The following is a 20,485-nucleotide window of genomic DNA, read 5'->3' as shown; positions in this document are numbered from 1 at the left end:
AAAAAAACTAATGATGTACTGTATGGTGACTAATACAACATAATAAAAGAATTTAAAATAACTATAAATAAAAATAAATAAGTAAATAAATAAAATGTCTATGGTACCCAAAGCAATTTACACATTCAGTGCAATCCCCATCAAAATACCATCAGCAGTTTTCCCAGAGCTGGAACAAACAAACTTAAAATTTGTGTGGAACCAAAAAAGACAACAAGTAGCCAAAGGAATGTTGAAAAAGAAAACAAAAGCCAGAGGTATCACAATTCTGGACTTCACGTTGCTCTACAAAGTTGTAATCATTAAGACAGTTTGGTATTGGCACAAAAACAGACATATAAATCAATGGAATAGAAGAGAGAACCCAAAAATGAATCCTCAACTCAATGGTCAACTAATCTTTGACAAAGCAGGAAAGAATATCCAATGGAAAAAAGACAGTCTCTTCAACAAGTGGTGTTGGGAAAATTGGACAACCACAGGCAGAAGAATGAATCTGGACCACTTTCTTACACCATACCCAAAAATAAACTCAAAAGGATGAAAGACCTAAATGTGAATCAGGAATCCATCAAAATCCTAGAGAACACAGGCAGCAACTTCTTCGACCTCAAGTACAGCAACTTCTTGCAAGACATGTCTCTGAAGGCAAGGGAAACAAAAGCAAAAATGAACTTTTGGGACTTCATCAAGTTTAAACTTCTGCACAGCAAGGAAATAGTCAACAAAACTAAAAGGCAACCACGGAATGGGAGAAGATATTTGCAAATGACATATCAGATAAAGGGCTAGTATCTAAGATCTCTAAAGAACTTATCAAACTCAACACCCAAAGAATTCAGTCAAGAAATTGGCAGAAGACATGAACAGACATTTCTCCAAAGAAGACATACAAATAGACAACAGACACATAAAAATATGCTTAACATCACTTGACATCGGGGATATCCATATCAAAACCTCAGTGAGATACCACCTCACACAGTCAGAATGCCTAAATTTAACAAGTCCGGGAACAGCAGATGTTGGCAAGGGTACAGAACAAGGAGAAAACTCTTACACTGTTAGAGAGAATGCAAGCTGATACAGCCACTCTGGAAAACAGCCTGGAGGTTCCTCAAGAAGTTACAAATAGAGCTACCCTACAACCCAGAAACTGCACTACTTAGTATTTTCCAAGCAATACAAGCATAGTGATCTGAAGGGGCACCTGAACCAAAATATTTATAGCAGCGATGTCCACAATAGCCAAACTATGGAAAGAGCCCAGATGTCCATCAACAGATGAATGAATAAAGAAGAGGTGGTATATATTTATACAATTTAATATTACTCAGCCATCAAAAAGAATGAAGTCTTGCCATTTGCAATAGCGTGGATGGAATTAAGGGTATTATGCTAAGTAAAATGATTCAGTCGGAGAAAGATAAATACCATATGATTTCACTCATACATGGAATTTAAGAAACAAAACAGATGAACATAGGGAAAGGGAAGGGGAAAAAGTAAGATGAAAATTGAGAGGGAGGAAAACCATATGAGATGCTGAAATCTAGGAAACCACCTGAGGGTTGCTGGAGGGAGGTGGGTGGAGGGATGTAATAAGTGGGTTTTGGGCTTTAAGGAGGGCAATTGATGCAATGAGCACTGGGTGTTGTATACAACTGATTAATCACTAAGTTCTACCTATGAAACTAAAAGGTAAAGCAAAGGGGACAAATGCTGGGATCAGCCTCCCAAAGCATATCCTAGGGATGCAGCCATCAGTTGACACTAGTGCTCCTTCCCACCTGCCCTCCCCAGCCAGGGTTTGCTCCACATCTGCCATGTCCCCACAGACACAGCATCCCCTAGGCCACAGTTGCTACTATACTGCATGTTCCCTTACTTCTGGTTTCCCACCTTAAAGATTGTTGTGGACTAAATGTTTGTGATCCTCTACCCAATTCACATGTTGAATCCCAACCCACCCCCCCATGTGTGGTATTTGCTGATGGGGTCTTTGGAAGATAACTAGAATGAGATGAGAGTGGGGCCCTTAGATGGGATTAGTGCCTTTTTTAGAAGAGACACCTGAGAGATGCCTGGGTCATCAGTCCATTGTGCATCTGCCTTCGGTTCAGGTTATGATCCAAGGGACCTGAGATTGAGTCCCATGTTGGGCTCCTTGCTCAGAAACCAGCCTGCTGCTCCCCCTGCTTGTTCTCTCTCTCTCTCTCTCTCTCTCTCTCTCTCTCTGTCACACACACACACACACACACACACACACACGTAAATAAAGAAAATGTTAGAAAAGAAAAAAGAAGAGACACCTGAGAGTTTTTCTTTTTCACTTTACACTTGAAAGTCAGAAAAGGCCATGGGAGCACACAATGAGAAGGTAGTCAGGAAGAGTGTTGTTTCAGCCCCCCAGTCTATGGTATTTTGTTATGAAGTCTAAGCTAATACACAGGTCCTTGGGATTCCCTGACACGGGAATCAAGTCTGCCTTATCCATTTCCATTTCTTTCAATTTAGCATCATGCCTTAAAGAGCAAGTACTTATCAAATATTTGAAAAATGGTGTGGGATGAAAAGCTTCCTGACCTTTCTAAGATACAGATCAGCAAACTACAGCCCACGGGCCAATTCTGGCTCACCACCAGTTTTGTACACCACACAAGGTAAGAATACCCTCTACATTTTTTAACAGGTGAAAAAATCAAAAGAAGAATGAAATTTCATGTCCTGTGGACATTCAATGAAAGTCAGTGTCCAAAAATAAGGTTTTATTAAAACACAGTCATGATCATTCATTATACAGGTTTTCATGCTACAATGTCAGAGTTAAATTTTTGCTATAGATTCTAGCCATGATGGTTAATTTCATATGTGTCAACTTGACTGGGCCACAGGATGCCAGATATCTGGTTAAACAGGAATTCTGGGTGCATCTGTAAGGGTATTTCCAGGAGAGATTAGCATGTGAGTTGGATGGGGTTAAAGAGAAGGCCCTCTCCAAGGTGGATGGGCATCATCCAGTCCCTTGAGGGCCTGATAAAATAAAAATTGGAGAAAGATTGAATTAACTCAGGCTGATGGTTTGACTGGAACATCCATCTTTTAGAATCAACACACCTGGTTCTCAGGCCTTCAGACACAGAATGGAATTTACACCATCAGTTCTCAGGCTCTCACGCCTTCAAACTACACCACTGTCTTCCTGAGTCTCCAGCTTACAGACAGCAGATTGTGGGACTTAGCTCCATAATCACGTGAGTCCATACCTTATTATAACTCAATTCACAAAAACACGTGTCTGTGCATGTGTGTGTGTGTGTCCAGTGGTTCTATTTCTCTGGACAACCTTGCCTAAAACACTGGCCCACAAAGTTGAAAACATACATATCATGATCTGAGTTTTCAAACTATCTGTATCATCATGTGAGGATTAAACAAGATGGTGTCTGTGAAATGGATTATACTTCAATTGTTCAGCTATAGAGATGTGATTTGTAGGAATATTTCAACCTCTGAGTCGACTCTAGCTGCAAAAAATCACTTTATTGCCCCCAAAATCTCTATGAAGGCAAAACCTGTGTCTCCCTTGGTCTCAGCCTTAGACCTAGTGAGAAATCAGTATCTTTGAATGAGTGAATAATTTAACCCACAGAAAGCAGAACAAAGAAATTTCAAAATCCATACTATGGTGTGAACTTTTCCATTCTTATGGATGGTTTTGGTAGGAAAATCCATTAAGTTGGGTTTTCCTGTTCATAGATGTTCAGCATCTGGAAGGGACTTTGTAGGAAGGAGAGGCTTCAGAAAAAGACATAACCCAAAGTGACGAAGAAATTGAGCCACATCTGGCCCTTTAAATGTTAAAAGTCTTCCGAGCACACTGAAGGATACAGAAAAATTCCAAATTTTGCAGATCTTGAGTGTCAAACATGATTGACTTCTTTCACGTTGTTGACATGGTGAATTTCTTGAAACACACGAAACAAAGTCTTGTTTTTCCTCTCAATGGCTCAGAGAATAACAGTTCCAATATTCCATGGGATAAGTGGATATAAGTCAAGATATATTTTAATTCACCTAGAAAAAATAATTTTTAGAAATGTCACAAAAGACTACAGAGAGATAATTCTAAAGATTCCTTTGGGGCATCTGTGTGGCTCAGTCAGTTACACGTCTGACCCTTGGTTTCAGCTCAGGTCATGATGAGAGTTGTGAGATCAAGCTCCACGTTGGGCTCCATGCTAAGCACAGAGTCTGCTTGAGATTCTCTCTCCCTCTCCCTCTGCCCCCCCCACTCATGCTCTCTCTCTCCCTCTAAATTAATAAATAAATATTTTTTAAAAGTTTCCTTTGGAAAAAGAAATAAAAATTTAATGAAGCCTTCAATCACAAAATTTCCTTGCCAGGTGAACATGTCGGAGGAAGATCAAAACACCATACTATATCTATATTACATTTGGTGAGACTCTGGTCTTCCCCAGAAGTCCCATCTCCCTACAAATCTTAACCCCCAAGTTACAGAAGATAAAACCAAAGAAATGTGCTGCAGAAGGAAAAAAAAGATCTGTCTCTTTCAAGATGTGTGTCCTGATCCCTCTGCTTCAATGTTTGTGAAATGCTGCTTTACATGGAGAGAAATAAAAGAGGGAAGGTGGGAAATTAACACAAGGTTGGAAATGTTACGTGTTGTCAATCACCTCAGATGTAAAGGAAAAAACAATTAATTTTCCTTTTTCCCCCTTATCCTTTCCATTTCCATTTCTAATATGAGTTATTTGTTCCTGGGTCTACAGAAAGCTTAGTGTGATTTCTGGTGTTTGAGTTAGGCAACTTCACATGCTTACCTCTGCACAATAAGATTATAAAAATTATGCTTTGTGAAATTACTCAGAACTGAATGCAAGAGCATATATTGTGTTTTTCTTGAACAGGGCTTCAAGAAGCCACAGAAGAGATGACAGGATGAGGGGGAGACACTCCTATATCTTCAAACACCAGAGGCACCAAATTTTAGGAGACAGGAGAAAATACAACTACATTAAAGAATGGATTTGCTTGGTCCTTTGCTCGCAGACAGTGGAAACAGCTGATCAGATGACTTACACTTTAGACCACTTCCTTGGCTATCTGATGCCATTTTTGTCACAGAAAGTATGTTTGTTCACTGTGCAGATCATCTTGGGGGGGGTTGATATTTACTCAAACACTATAATACCAGGCAGATTTTGATGGTTCTATAATAAGCAAACCAAAACCATGTACATTAGACAGAGTAATGACTCTCCCAAAGGTGCCCAGATTCTCATCTCTGGATCCTGTGAATATGTATTTTGACATGGGAAAAAATGGACTTCCGAAACAAAATTAAGTATCTCAGATGAGAAGTGAGGCAGTAAAATGACTAAGGTCTTTTTAAGGGAAAGAGGGAGACAGGAGAGTCAAAGACAGGAAAGGAGATACAACTGGCAATACCAGGGGGGAGAGAGAGAGAATGAGAGAGATTTGAAGACGCCCTACTGCAGGCTTTGAAAGGGAATGGAGCAAGGGGCCACTATTTAGGGAAAGCGGGCAGGCTCTAGGTGCTGGAAAATGTGAGAAATCAAAAACTCTCCTAGAGGTTCCAGAAGGAACTCAGCTCTGCTCACCCCTTGATTTTACTCCCATAAGATCATTTGAAACTTTGAACTTCTAGAGCTATAAGATATATGTTTGTGCTTTTTTTTAAAGATNCCCTTGATTTTACTCCCATAAGATCATTTGAAACTTTGAACTTCTAGAGCTATAAGATATATGTTTGTGCTTTTTTTAAAGATGTGCTTATTTATTTTTTTATTATGTTCAGTTAGCCAGCATATAGTACATCATTAGTTTTTGGTGTAGTGTCCAATGATTCATCAGTTGCATGTAACTATAAAACAGTACAGAGGTTCCACAAGATGNTCCCTCTCTCGCTGGCTGTCTCTATCTCTGTCAAATAAATAAATAAAATCTTTAAAAAAAAAAAAATAAAGATGTGCTTATTTATTTTTTTATTATTTTCAGTTAGCCAGCATATAGTACATCATTAGTTTTTGGTGTAGTGTCCAATGATTCATCAGTTGCATGTAACTATACGAAACAGTACAGAGGTTCCACAAGATGTTAAAAATAGAGCTACCCTACCGCCCAGCAATTGCACTACTAGGTATTTATCCCAAAGATACGTATGTAGTGAAAAGAGAGGCACATCACCCCAAAGTTCATAGCAGCAATGGTTTACTTATTTTTTTCAGAGAGAGAGTGTGTGTGCAGGTGGGGGAGGGGAGGGAGAGAGAATCTCAAGCAGACTTGACACTGAGCACGGAGCCCACTGCGGGGCCAGATCTCAGGACACGGAGATCATGACCTGCGCTGAAATCAAGAGTCAGATGCTTAACGAACTGAGCCACCAAAAGACCCCTAATGATTGTGTGGTTTTTAGCAATAAGTCTGTGATAACTTGTTACAACAGAAAAAGGAAACTAATACAACTGAAGTATATATGTGGAAACATCATTTTCTGGGATTCTGGAGTGAGGGAAGCTCAGATCCTATTCAGGGACTCCTAGGTTCTAGCTCCAAGGGATGAGGATATGGACTTGCTGAGGCTGAGCTAACTAAAGAACATGGAGGTTAAGTACTGTGATCATTCCCGAAACAGAAAGGTAGAGACTGCTTGTTACATTCTTCCCAATTAAGTGCAAGCCCCAAGTGGGATGGGCTGTGACACAGCCAGAATGGAACGTCTTTGATCTGTGGGGCCCTCCCCTTGTGTTATGGCCTCAGCTGTACTGAAGGATGTTACATTAGCTCCTGCTTGGTTACATTCCCCATCCTTGGCTGAATCAATGTTTACAATGTGGGTGGGAGATGTTCAGCCCCCTCCCACCAATGCATGAGCCACCCAAAAACCTACACATGGAAGCAAGTAATTAGTTCCAATTGAGTAAATTTAAGAAAACTGTCTCCTGTAGGGAAAAGAAAAGGAGACAATGGAAGAATTATGATGTTTAGCAATTTGACCCAGTTCACATACAAGCGCTTGAGAGAGGTGGTATTTCATTCCAGACTTGTTTCAGTCTGGGAACTAAGATCTACATGATACTCGTGGATCATAAGGAAATATTTGGGTCTTAATAAGTAGACATCATGGTCAATAAAAAACGATGGGGCAGAGAATTACCTTGATATTCCCAAGAGAAAGTGGCATCATAAACTAATCAGTTCTTTCATCTACTGTTTTCATAAATTCACTCATTCATTTATTCATTCACTTGTTTGCTCACTAGACAATTATCGAGCATGTGGAAAGATGCAAAGAGATTGGTGAGCAAGACAGTTCCTGCACCTTCTGCAGCTGCGGTTTGTTCATTTAACTTAATCAGTCATGCAGCAATTAGGTACTGAGCATTTCTATGTGCCCAACCCTGTGTGAAATGCTGGGGGATACCTGAGACGGGAAAACCAACCTGGCACCTGTCAGGGCTGAAATCCAGTGGGAACACAGACACTAATGAAACAGTGAAAACCAAGAGTAAAGGACTCTTACAAATGCTCTGCAGGAAAGGCACAAGGGTATCAGAATGAAAAACAAGAGAATCTGACCTGATCTAAGCAGGAAGAGAAGGTTTCTTGTAGGAATGGACGCATGAACTGAGATCTGAGGGTTTACCTCGTTTTGAGTCAAGGAAAACAAAAGAGTGCTTCAAGAAGAAGGAGTACAGGGAGTATGTTGAATTCTTTGTTCCAAAGAGACACAGTGAATTTTAAAAATTGAAAGAAATCTGATGAGGCCAAAATAATGGTGAGTTTATGGTAGATGAAGCTGGAGAGGTAAGCAGAAGACGACCCAAGCAAATACTCATTGATTTTAGGATTGGGGGTTTGATCCTACATGTAATGAGTTTAACAAAGGAGTGACGTTATTTTATTTCTGTTTTGAAAAGGTCCCTCTGGCTTGTGTGTAAAGGATGCACAAGAAGCTGATAAGAGTAGAAAGTGGTGGTCCAGTAGGATACAGCAGTGGCTCAGCCAAGCAAAAATGGCATCCTGCTAAGGAGGGGTGGTGAAGATTGAGCCAGCAGGAAATACTGGGGACATATTGAGAAGATAAAAACAACAAGGATTGGATAGTGGGTAGGCTGTGGTGGGAAATAAAATCATCATTGAGAGTAACTTTTATGTTCCAGATTAGTGCCACAGGTTGATCGAGTACAATCAAGAGAGAGAAAGACGTCATAGGAAAGGATAAATTGGGGTAGAGATTGCAACTCTTCTACTGAAAGGCTGAGCTAAAGGTGTCTTGAAGATATGAGAAATAAGAAGCTGGAAATAGTTGTCTAGATCTCAGAGATCAGAGCAAGAGAAATATATATGGCCATCGTTTGTGTCTAGTGGTAATTAATATAAAAAATAGACGCTATTGTCCAGGAGGAGAGAATTTAATGAGGACTGAAGTTGTTCTGGAACTGATCCATTGGATAGAGCTACAAAGGCAACAAAGAGAGAATGGAAGAATGACATAGAAGGGTGCGTGAGTATAATCTAGACAGAATAAGGATGGAGTGTTTCATGAGAAAGGATGAATAGTCAGAAGTTGCTGAGAAAACTTTTAGGGACAGGGAGATCATTGTAGGTCCAAGAGATGTTTGTTTGGGTGGCACGATGGGGGAAAGAAACCATATTTGGAAGGGTTGAGGGAGGAGGGAGTAAGTTTAAGGCAAGGAAATGGAAGACAGAGAAGTCAACTCTTGCCTGGTAGTAAAAGGAGGGCAAGTAATCCATGTTTTTAAGATAGAAGAGAACCAACCATTTTTTCAGGACTATGGGAAGAATATTGTTGAGACGGTGCTAGAGGGAAGGGGAGAGAGACAGGAAGTATGTGTGAACAGTAATTTAAACATAATTGATAAGGTATAAAGGATGGGCTCCAAAGAGCAGGCGGAAGCACTCTTCCTAGAAGAACAAAGAAATTGCATCAATGATCTGGAATGTTGACAGGAAGCATGCTGTTATTTTGTTGGTCTGGCCAATGGCATAGAGCTCACGAGGTGTCATCATCATGACTCTGATTTTCTCTGTGAAGTAGGTGGTGAGAACATTTGCTGAGAAAGGGGGAAAACACAGAAGACTCAGAGGCAGAACCAGTGTTAGTGGAGTTTGGGTGAATGGGGTAGTGCAGGAGGACTTCCTGGCAGCAGAGTAGACTCCTTTAGATGGGAAGGGAGACTCAGGGGAGTCTTTAACAGAAAATATAAGAGATGAGAAACCATAGGTAAAGAACTCAGTTCAATCTAAACCAGTAAGTGTTGGTTCTGGATAACCCTCCCCATGAATTTTCCCACACCATACAGCTTTCCCTTCCTGGTTTTGCAGTGGGTAGAGTGCTGAAAATACCAGGCATCCTTATGAGAAAGTCCAAAAGGCCAGCTAGTACTTCTGTTTAATTTATAAATATGTACATCCACCTCCCCCATGATTGCCTTTCTGGGACTTGCTGCTCAGTGACTGTGAGATATAGGTGGGTATAGAGAAAAAGGAGAGGATAACGTGGCCTGAGTGGAATGTGCATTGACAGTTCCAATCACTGATTCTTGTTTACTTAGTTAGCCATGCCTGCCATATAGCAGGTGTTTCATGAGTGTTGATGTGTAAGAGTTAAGATGAACACAGTTCCCTAGGGAGCAAAATATATTCTTAAACAAAACTTTTTAAAAGGACATTGGTAATACTTAAAGATTATTGAGATGGCATGAATGATGGGATCCAAAGAGCAAGTGGAAGGAAGCATCGTCTTCATAGAGGAGTCCAAATGTTAAGAATTAATTAATAGCTAAATTATTAACATTAAAGTAAGAGGGAAAGAGTCAAAAAGCAAACCAAGTGATAAAAAAAAAAAGCAAACCAAGTGTGAGACGCCCTGGGGCATCATCTGCTGCACACTAAAGTTGTTCAGTGTGATAAGCATATGGTACTCAAGCGATCGCTTAGTGAAGTGTTCCGAGAGCAATGCCTGATCTTACCATGGTGGGCTGGGAGGCATCAGACACGACCTTGCTGGACAGCGTGTATTTCTCAGACTTGGCTCTTGTTTTCCTGATCACTTTGAACCATTTCCCATATTGCTCCCGCACCTGCAGAGGAAATGTGTATTCTGGATCAGCTCACTGACAGGAGTGAGGACAGGAAGGGTCCTGGGTGGGAGTTAGGCAGTGGTACCTGCTGGCTGAGGAGGCAGTACACCAGGAAGAGGAAGACGCCCTGCAGGCTGTTGACGATGGTGAAGAGGTAAGCCATGACGTGGGCAGCTGGACCCACCTGCAGGACGCCCAGGCACCACGTGCAGCCCAGGATGAAGAGCTGAGCTGTGGCTTTAAATGTCAGCATCCTGGGTGGGAGGAGAAAGGAGGCTCATGACGCACCCGGGGCAACATGATGACAACCATTCTCCTCTCTACCCTATGGATTCTCCATCCTTCCCCTGTTGGTGATGAGTTCTCAGACTGAATTGTGATCAGCTTAGATCTTTACTGGCTGTGAGCCCCTAAAAAAAATGCCATGCTAAATGAAATGAGTCAAGCAGAGAAAGAAAATTATCATATGGTTTCACTCATTTGTGAAACATAAGGAATAGCAGGGAGGTCGGTAGGAGACGGAAGGGAAGAATGACTGGGGGTTAACAAAAGGATGAATGAAAAACAAGACACTATGGACTCCAGAAAACAGTCTGTGGGTTTTAGAGGGGAGGGGGTGGGGGCCTGGAAGAGGCTGGTGACGGGTATTAAGGAGGCCACGTATTGCATGGTGCGCAGTGTGTTATACGCAATGAATCATGGAACACTACATCAAAAACCAATGATGTACTGTATGGTGACTAAAAACATAATAAAAGATTTTAAAAATATATATATATTTATATATGTATATATATATATATATATATATATATTATATCAAAGAAAAAAAATGCCAAGAGGGAGCGGGGTGGAGTTTTGATTCAGATTGAGAAGGATAGGGATACTTCATAATGAAGTTTCAAAAACATTTATGACATCCGTGGAGATCCTGAATTTCATTCATCCAAAACTACTGAGCAGGCATTTTCCATCAGGCTCTGTGCTGGGACCTGGGCATTAAAAAATAACAAAGGCAAGACTTCTATTTTCCTTTGGTTTTGTTTTATTGTTTTTTGTTTGTTTGTTTTATAATCTGTCTTTATTTTTTTATTTAAATTCAACTAGCCAAGGAAGATTTCTATTTTCATTTGGAAAGGATAATAATAGGAACATGGGGGGAGGCAAAAGATGGCGGAGGAGTAGGGGACCCATTTCTCAGCCAGTCCCCTGAGTCAAGCTGGATAGGTACCAGACCAGCCTGAACATCCACGGAATCAGCCTGAGATGCAGGAAGATACATCTGGATCTCTACAAATGAACATCTCCAGTGCTGAGTATTGAGGTACGAAGCGGGGAACCATGAAACCGTGCACAGATGTCGGAAGATAAACAGAAGGGGGAGGGAGCCGCCATGTCCGGGCGCTGGGATGCAGTAGCCACCTGCACCGGGGAGTGGGCGGACTCGCAGACCGACACCCGTGAGACAGCAGACTGAGACCGTGAGCGGGGGAACACGCGACCACTCTGAAAACTGGAGCTCCGGAGTGTGCGCGAACCACACTGAAACAGAGAGCTCGGGAGCAAGTGCGGGAACCAGGGGCAGCTGCAGGTGTTAGAAACACAAAGGACAGAGACGCGCCGGCCTTGGAAGTGAGGGCTGGGACACTGGCTGTGGGGTGCACAACCCGGGACGCTGCAGGGTTTTTAGCAGCACCAACAGAAACAGAGTTAAAGTGGCCAGAACATCAGTGGAGAATGGTCCGCGATCCCTCTGTTCTGAGACAGAGGCTGAGATTCGGCCGCTGCTGCTCTGACTCTCAGAAGAGGCACAGCAAACCACCAGGGAAAGCGGCCAGAGAACAAAAGCCCAGAAATACCGGCTCACAGTGTGCCCATCCCTATCCCCCCTCGCAGGGGACAGGAAGACTCTACCCAAACAGGGTTGCCTGAGTATCGGCACAGCAGGCCCCTCCCCCAGAAGGCAGGCTGGAAAATCAAGAAGCCCACATCCTTAAGGTCCCTTTAAAACAAGTGCGCACTGCCTGGGTCCCAGTCAATAATTTGGGCTCTGGACAACCCCGCAACCTCTCCTCATCAGAATGATGAGAAGGAGAAATCCCCACCAGGAAAGAAAAGACAATGAGTCTCTGGCCTCTGCCACAGAACTGATGGATATGGATATAACCAAATTATCAGAAATGGAGTTCAGAGTAACAATGGTCAAGATGATGTGTAGACTTGAAAAAAGTATTAACGAAAATGTTAACGAGAATAAAGAATCTCTAAGGGTGGAAATGAGAGCGAATCTGGCAGAAATTAAAAATGCTATGAATCAAATGCAGTCAAAACTAGATGCTCTGACATCCAGGGTAAATGAGGCAGAAAAACGAATTAGTGAATTGGAGGATGGGATGGTAGAAGAGAAAGTTAAAACAGAAACTTGGCTCAAAAAAATCCAATCTCAAGAATGTAGGTTATGGGAGATTACTGACTCAATGTAATGTTCCAATGTCAGAATCATCGGCATCCCCGAGGGGGTGAAGAAAGAGAGAGGTCTACAAGAGATATTTGAACAAATTATACCTGAAAACTTCCCTAATCTAGCAAAGGAAACAAGCATTCATGTCCAAAAGGCAGAGAGGACCCCTTCCAAGGTCAACCATGAAAAACCTATGCCAGGTCAGGCCATAGTGCACTTCGCAAATATTAGATCCAAGCATACAGTATTGAAAGTGCCTACAGCGAAGAAATTTCTCACGTCCAGGGGCAAAAATATCAGAATTACGTCAGACCTGTCTACACAGCCCTGGAATGAGAGGAAGGGTTGGCAGGATACTTTCAAAGCTCTATCCGAGAAAAACATGCAGCCAAGGATCCTTTATCCAGCAAGACTGTCATTCAGAATTGATGGAAAGAGAAGGACCTTCCAGGATCGCCAGACACTGACCAAATTCGTAACCCTGAAACCAGCCCTACAAGAGATATTAAGGGGGTTCTATAAAAGTAAAAAGGTCCCAAGAGTGATACAGAACAGAAATTTACAATCTATAGAAACAAAGACTTTACAGGCAACAGGACAACATTAAAATAATCTCTCTCAACAATCACTCTCAATCTGAATGGCCTAAATGCTCTGAAAAAATGCCACAGGGTGGCAGATTAGATAAAAGGACATGACCAAACCATTTGCTGTCTACAAGAGACTCATCGTGAAACTAAAGATATATCCAGACTGAAAGTGAAGGGATGGAAAACCATCTTTCATGCCAATGGACCTCAAAAGAAAGCTGGGGTAGCAATTCTCATATCAGACAGATTAGATCTTAAACTAAAGACTGTAGTTAGAGATACAGAAGGGCACTATATTATTCTTAAAGGATGTATCCAACAAGTGGATATGAGAATTATAAATATCTACGCCCCCAACGGGAGAGCAGCAAAATACACAAACCAACTCTTAACCAGACTAAAGAGACATATAGATAAAAATACGTTAATAGTAGGGGGCCTCAACACTCCACTATCAGCAATAGACAGATCACCTTAGCAGAAAATCAACAAAGAAACAAGAGCTTTGAATGACATTCTGGACCAAAGGGACCTCATAGATATATATAGAACACTACAGCCCAGAACAACAGAATACTCATTCTTTTCGAATGCACATGGAAAGTTCTCCAGAATAGACCATATACTGGGTCACAAAACAGGTCTCAAATGATACCAAAAGACTGAAATTATTCCCTGCATGTTCTCAGACCACAATGCTTTGAAATTAGAACTCAATCACAAGGAAAAATTTGGAAGAAACTCAAACACATGGAAACTAAGAACCGTCCTGCTCAAGAATGATTCAATAAACCAGGAAATTAAAAATCAATTTAAAAAATTTATGGAGACCAAAGAGAAAGAAAACACAATGGTCCCAAACCTATGGGACACTGCAAATGCAGGCCTAAAGGGAAAATACATAGCCATCTAAGCCTCACTCAAAAGAATAGAAAAATCTAAAATGCAGTTTTTATATTCTCAACTCAAGAAGCTGGAGCTGGAACAGAAAAACAGGCCTAACCCATGCACGAGAAAGCAGTTGATCAAGATTAGAGAAGAGATCAATGAATTAGAAACCAGGAGCACAGTAGAGCAGATCAACAGAACTAGAAGCTGGTTCTTTGAAAGAATAAATAAGATAGATAAACCACTGGCCAGACTTATTCAAAAGAATAGAGAAAGGACCCAAATTAATAAAATTATGAATGAAAGAGGAGAGATCAAGACGAACACCAATGAAATAGGAAGGATCATTAGAAACTTTTATCGACAGCTTTACACCAATAAACTAAGCAACTTGGAAGAAATGGATGCCTTCCTGGAAACCTATAAACTACCAAGACTGAAACAGGAAGAAATTGATTTTTTTAAACAGAGCGATTAATTATGAAGAGATTGAAGCAGTGATAATAATAATAATAAAAAAAAAAAACTCCAGAAAAACAAGACTCCAGGCCCTGATGGATTCCCCGGGGAATTCTACGAAACATTAAAAAAGGAAATAATACCTGTTCTCCTAAAGCTGTTACAAAAAATAGAAACAGAAGGAAAACTACCAAACCTCATTCTATGAGGCCAGTATTACCTTCATCCCCAAACCAGGCAAAGACCTTATCAAAAAGGAGAATTACAGAACGATATCCGTGATGAATATGGACTCCAAAATTCTCAACAAGATACTAGCTAATAGGATCCAACAGTACATTAAAAGGATTATCCACCATGACCAAGTGCGATTCATCCCTGGGATGCATGGGTGGTTCAACATTCGCAAATCAACCAGTGTGATATATTATATCAACAAGAAAAAAGCAAAAAATATATGAGCCTCTCAATAGATGCAGAAAAGTTATTTGACAAAATACAGCATCCTTTCCTCATTAAAACCCTTCAGAGTGTAAGGATAGAAAGTACATTCCTCAATCTCATAAAAACCATCTATGAAAAGCCTACAGCAAATATCATTCTCAATGGGGAAAAGCTTGAAGCCTTTCCCTTCAGATCAGGAACACGACAAGGATGCCCACTCTCACCATTATTATTCAACATAGTACTGGAAGTCCTTGCAACAGCAATCAGACGACAAAAAGGAATCAAAGGTATCAAAATCGGCAAAGAAGAAGTCAAACTGTCTCTCTTCGCAGATGACATGATACTCTATATGGAAAACCCAAAAGAATCCACTCCCAAACTACTAGAAGTTATAGAGCAATTCAGTAATGTGGCAGGATACAAAATCAATGCTCAGAAACCAGTTGCATTTCTATACACGAATAATGAGACTGAAGAAAGAGAAATTAGGGAATCCATCCCATTTACAATAGCACCAAAAACCATACGTTACCTTGGAATTAACTTAACCAGAGACGTAAAGGATCTGTATTCTAGAAACTACAAATCACACTTGAAAGACATTGAAGAAGACACAAAAAGATGGAAAAACATTTCATGCTCATGGATCAGAAGAATTAACATAGTTAAAATGTCCATGCTACCAAGAGCAATCTACACATTCAATGCTATCCCAATCAAAATACCAATGACATTTTTCAAAGAACTGGAACAAACAGCCCTTAAATTTGTGTGGAACCAGAAAAGGCGACAAATCGCCAAGGAACTGTTGAAAAGGAAAAACAAACCTGTGGGCATCACAATGCCAGATTTCGACCTGTACTACAAAGCTGTGATCACAAAGGCAGCATGGTACTGGCACAAAAATAGACACATAGACCAATGGAAAAAAATAGAGAACCCAGAAATGGACCCTCGGCTCTTTGGGCAACTAATCTTTGATAAAGCAGGAAAAAACAGCCGGTGGAAAAGACAGTCTCTTCAATAAATGGTGCTGGGAAAATTGGACAGCTACATGCAAAAGAATGAAACTTGACCCCTCTCTCACACCATACACAAAGATAAACTCCAGATGGATGAAAGACCTCGATGTAAGACAGGAATCCATCAAAATCCTACAGGAAAGCATAGGCAACAACCTCTACAACATTGGCCAAAGCAATCTTTTTCATGACACATCTCCAAAGACAAGAGAAACAAAAGATAAAATGAACTTGTGGGACTTCATCAAGATAAAAAGTATCTGCACAGCCAAGGAAACAGTCAAAAAAACTAAGAGACAGCCCACGGAATGGGAGAATATATTTGCAAAGGACACCACAGATAAAGGACTGGTATCCAAGATCTACAAAGAACTTCTCAAACTCAACACACAAGAAACAAACAAAAAAATCATAAACTGCGCAGAAGACNACATAGGCAACAACTTCTATGACATCGGCCAGAGCAACCTTTTTCACGACACATCGCCAAAGGCAAGAGAAATAAAAGATAAAATGAACTTATGGGACTTTATCAGGATAAAGAGCTTCTGCACAGCCAAGGAAACAGTCAAAAAAACTAAGAGACAGCCCACGGAATGGGAGAATATATTTGCAAAGGACACCACAGATAAAGGACTGGTATCCAAGATCTACAAAGAACTTCTCAAACTCAATACACGAGAAACAAATAAACAAATCATAAAATGGGCAGAAGATATGAACAGACACTTTTCCAATGAAGACATACAAATGGCTAACAAACACATGAAAAAAATGTTCAAAATCATTAGTCATCAGGGATTCTCAAATCAAAACCACACTAATATACCCCGTTATGCCAGTTAGAATGGCAAAAATTGACAAGGCCAGAAACAACAATTGTTGGAGAGGATGTGGAGAAAGGGGATCCCCTCCTACATTGTTGGTAGGAATGCAAGTTGGTACAGCCACTCTGGAAAACAGTGTGGAGGTCCTTTAAAAGTTAAAAATTGAGCTACCCTATGATCCAGCCATTACACTACTGGGTTTTTACCCCAAAGATACAGACATAGTGAAGAGAATTGCCATATGCACCCCAATGTTCATAGCAGCTCTGTCCACAATAGCTAAATTGAGGAAGGAGCCGAAAAGCCCTTCAACAGATGACTGGATTAAGAAGTTGTGGTCCAGGGGCACCTGGGTGGCACAGCGGTTAAACGTCTGCCTTCGGCTCAGGGCGTGATCCCGGCTNTTGAACTACCCTATGACCCAGCCATTGCACTACTGGGTGTTTACCCCAAAGATACAGACGTAGTAAAGAGAAGGGCCATATGCACCCCAATGTTCATAGCTGCATTGTCCACAATAGCCAAATCATGGAAGGAGCCGAGATGCCCTTCAACAGATAAAAAAAAAAAGAAGTTGTGGTCCATATATACAATGGAATATTACTCAGCTATCTAAAAGAATGATTTCTCAACATTTGCTGCAACATGTATGGTACTGAAGGAGATAATGCTAAGTGAAATAAGTCAAGCAGAGAAAGACAATTATCATATGATTTCTCTCATCTATGGAACATAAGAACTAGGAGGATCGGTAGGGGAAGAAAGGGATAAAGAAAAGGGGGGTAATCAGAAGGGGGAATGAAACATGAGAGACTATGGACTATGAGAAACAAACTGAAGACTTCAGAGGGGAGGGGGTGGGGGAATGGGATAGACTGGTGATGGGTAGTAAGGAGGGCACGTATTGCATGGTGCACTGGGTGTTATACGCAACTAATGAATCATTGAACTTTACATCGGAAAACGGGGATGTTGTGTATGGTGACGAACAAAAATAATAAAAAAAAACATTAAAAAAAAAAGATGCTGAAACTGGAAAAAAAAAAAGAAGATGAGANAAAGTTAAAAATTGAACTACCCTATGACCCAGCCATTGCACTACTGGGTGTTTACCCCAAAGATACAGACGTAGTAAAGAGAAGGGCCATATGCACCCCAATGTTCATAGCTGCATTGTCCACAATAGCCAAATCATGGAAGGAGCCGAGATGCCCTTCAACAGATGACTGGATTAAGAAGCTGTGGTCCATATATACAATGGAATATTACTCAGCTATCAAAAAGAACGATTTCTCAACATTTGCTGCAACATGGGCGGCACTGGAGGAGATAATGCTACGTGAAATATATCAGGCAGAAAAAGACAATTATATGGTTTCACTCATTATGGAACATAAGAAGTAGGAAGATCGGTAGGAGAAGAAAGANCTAGGATGATCGGTAGGGGAAGAAAGGGATAAAGAAAAGGGGGGTAATCAGAAGGGGGAATGAAACATGAGAGACTATGGACTATGAGAAACAAACTGAAGACTTCAGAGGGGAGGGGGTGGGGGAATGGGATAGGCTGGTGATGGGTAGTAAGGAGGGCACGTATTGCATGGTGCACTGGGTGTTATATGCAACTAATGAATCATTGAACTTTATATCAAAAACCAGGGATGTACTGTATGGTGACTAACATAATAAAAAAAATATGATTATAAAAATAAATAAATAAATGAAATAGGAAAAAAACAGAAGATGGTTGGTTAAGATGGCGGAGGAGTAGGGGACCCCTTTTTCAGCCGGTCCCCTGAGTTGAGCTGGATAGGTACCACACCAACAGGAACATCCATGGACTCAGCCTGAGACGCAGGAAGATACATTGGTGTCTCTACCTATGAACATCTCCAGCGCTGAGTATCGAGGTACGAAGCAGGGAGCTGTGAAACCGCGCACAGATATCAGAAGATAAACAGAAGGGTGAGGGAGCCGCCATGTCAGGGCGCCGGGAAGCGGTAGCCACCTGCACAGGGGAACGGACAGACCGCAAACCCGCACACTTGAGACAGTAGACTAAGAACGGGAGCTCCGGGAGCGCGCAGGGCGGCTGGCTGCTGGCGGGCCACCTGCACGGGGGAGCAGACAGACTCACGGTCAGCACCCGTGAGACACCAGACTGAGACCGGGAGCTCTGGGAGCCCGCGCAGGGCAGCTGGCGACTGGCGGCTGGTGGGGTTGGAAACACAAAGGACAGAGACACGCTGGCCCTGGAAGTGAGGGCTGGGACGCTGGGTGTGGGGCGCACAGCCTTGGATGCTGCAGGGTTGAGCAGCACCAACAGAAACAGAGTTAAAGTGGCCAGAACATCAGTGGAGAACGATCCGCGATCCCTCTGTTCTGAGACAGAGGCTGAATTTCAGCCGCTGCTGCTCTNCTGCTGCTCTGACTCTCAGAAGAGGCACAGCAAACCACCAGGGAAAGCCGCCAGAGAACAAAAGCCCGGAAATACCGGCTCACAGGGTGCCCATCCCCATCCCCCCTCGCAAGGGACACAGAGACTCTACCCAAACAGGGTTTTCTGAGTACCTGCAGGCAGGCCCCTCCCCCAGAAGGCAGGCTGAAAAATCAAGAAGCCCACAACCCGGAGCACCTGAGTGGCGCAGTCATTAAGCACCTGTCTTCGGATTAGGGTGGGATCACAGCGTTCCGGAAAGGAGTCCCTCATCAGGCTTCTACACTGGGAGCCTGCTTCTTCCTCTCCCACTCCCCTGCTTGGGTTCCCCTTCTTGCTGACTGTCTGTCTCTCTCAAATAAATAAATAAAACCTTTAAGGAAGAATCCCACATCCCTAAGATCTCTATAAAACAAGGGCGCACGGCCTGGGTCCCAGTCAACAACTTGGGCTCTGGACAACCCCGCAATCTCTCTTCATCAGAATGACGAGAAGGAGAAGTCCCCCCCAGCAAAGAAAAGATAATGAGTCTGTGGCCTCTGCCACAGAATTAATACATATGGATGTATCCCAATTATCAGAAATGGAATTCAGAGCAACAATGGTCAAGATGATGAGTAGACTTGAAAAAAGTATTAACGAAAATGTTACTGAGAATATAGAATCCCGAAGGGTAGAAATGAGAGTGAATCTGACAGAAATTAAAAATTCTATGAGCCAAATGCAGTCAAAACTAGAGGCTCTGACGGCCAGGGTCACCGAGGCAGAGGAACGCGTTAGCGAATTGGAGGATGGGTTAGTAGAAGAAAAAACGAAAATAGAAGCTGGTCTTAAAAAAATCCACGCCCACGAATGTAGATTACGGGAGATTACTGACTCTATGAAACGATCCAATGTCAGAATCATCGGCATCCCTGAAGGGGTGGAGAAAAACAGAGGTCTAGAAGAGATATTTGAACAAATTGTAGCTGAAAACTTCCCTAATCTAGCAAGGGAAACAAGCATTCGTGTCCAAGAGGCNAAACGAAAATAGAAGCTGGTCTTAAAAAAATCCACGCCCACGAATGTAGATTACAGGAGATTACTGACTCTATGAAACGATCCAACGTCAGAATCATCAGCATCCCTGAAGGGCTGGGGAAAAACAGAGGTCTAGAAGAGATATTTGAACAAATTGTAGCTGAAAACTTCCCTAATCTAGCAAGG

The 20,485-nt window shown here is 41.8% G+C and overlaps 1 protein-coding gene across 1 annotated transcript; it reads right to left on the bottom strand.

The window, feature by feature from the left end:
- Positions 1–2,741: 2,741 nt before the first annotated feature.
- LOC105235192 (adhesion G protein-coupled receptor E2-like) lies at positions 2,742–10,407 on the bottom strand. The gene is made up of 3 exons (XM_011218247.3): positions 10,237–10,407; positions 10,041–10,151; positions 2,742–4,077 (listed from the first exon to the last, which is right to left on the bottom strand). The coding sequence occupies exons 1-3, from the start codon at positions 10,402–10,404 to the stop codon at positions 4,069–4,071; spliced, it is 288 nt and encodes a 95-aa protein (XP_011216549.1). The 5' UTR covers positions 10,405–10,407; the 3' UTR covers positions 2,742–4,068.
- Between the last annotated feature and the right edge of the window lie 10,078 nt (positions 10,408–20,485).

The sequence above is a fragment of the Ailuropoda melanoleuca genome, chromosome 4, assembly GCF_002007445.2.
Source record: "Ailuropoda melanoleuca isolate Jingjing chromosome 4, ASM200744v2, whole genome shotgun sequence".
In the NCBI taxonomy this organism is placed as follows: domain Eukaryota; kingdom Metazoa; phylum Chordata; class Mammalia; order Carnivora; family Ursidae; genus Ailuropoda; species Ailuropoda melanoleuca.
This window is presented reverse-complemented; position numbering and strand designations above follow the sequence as displayed.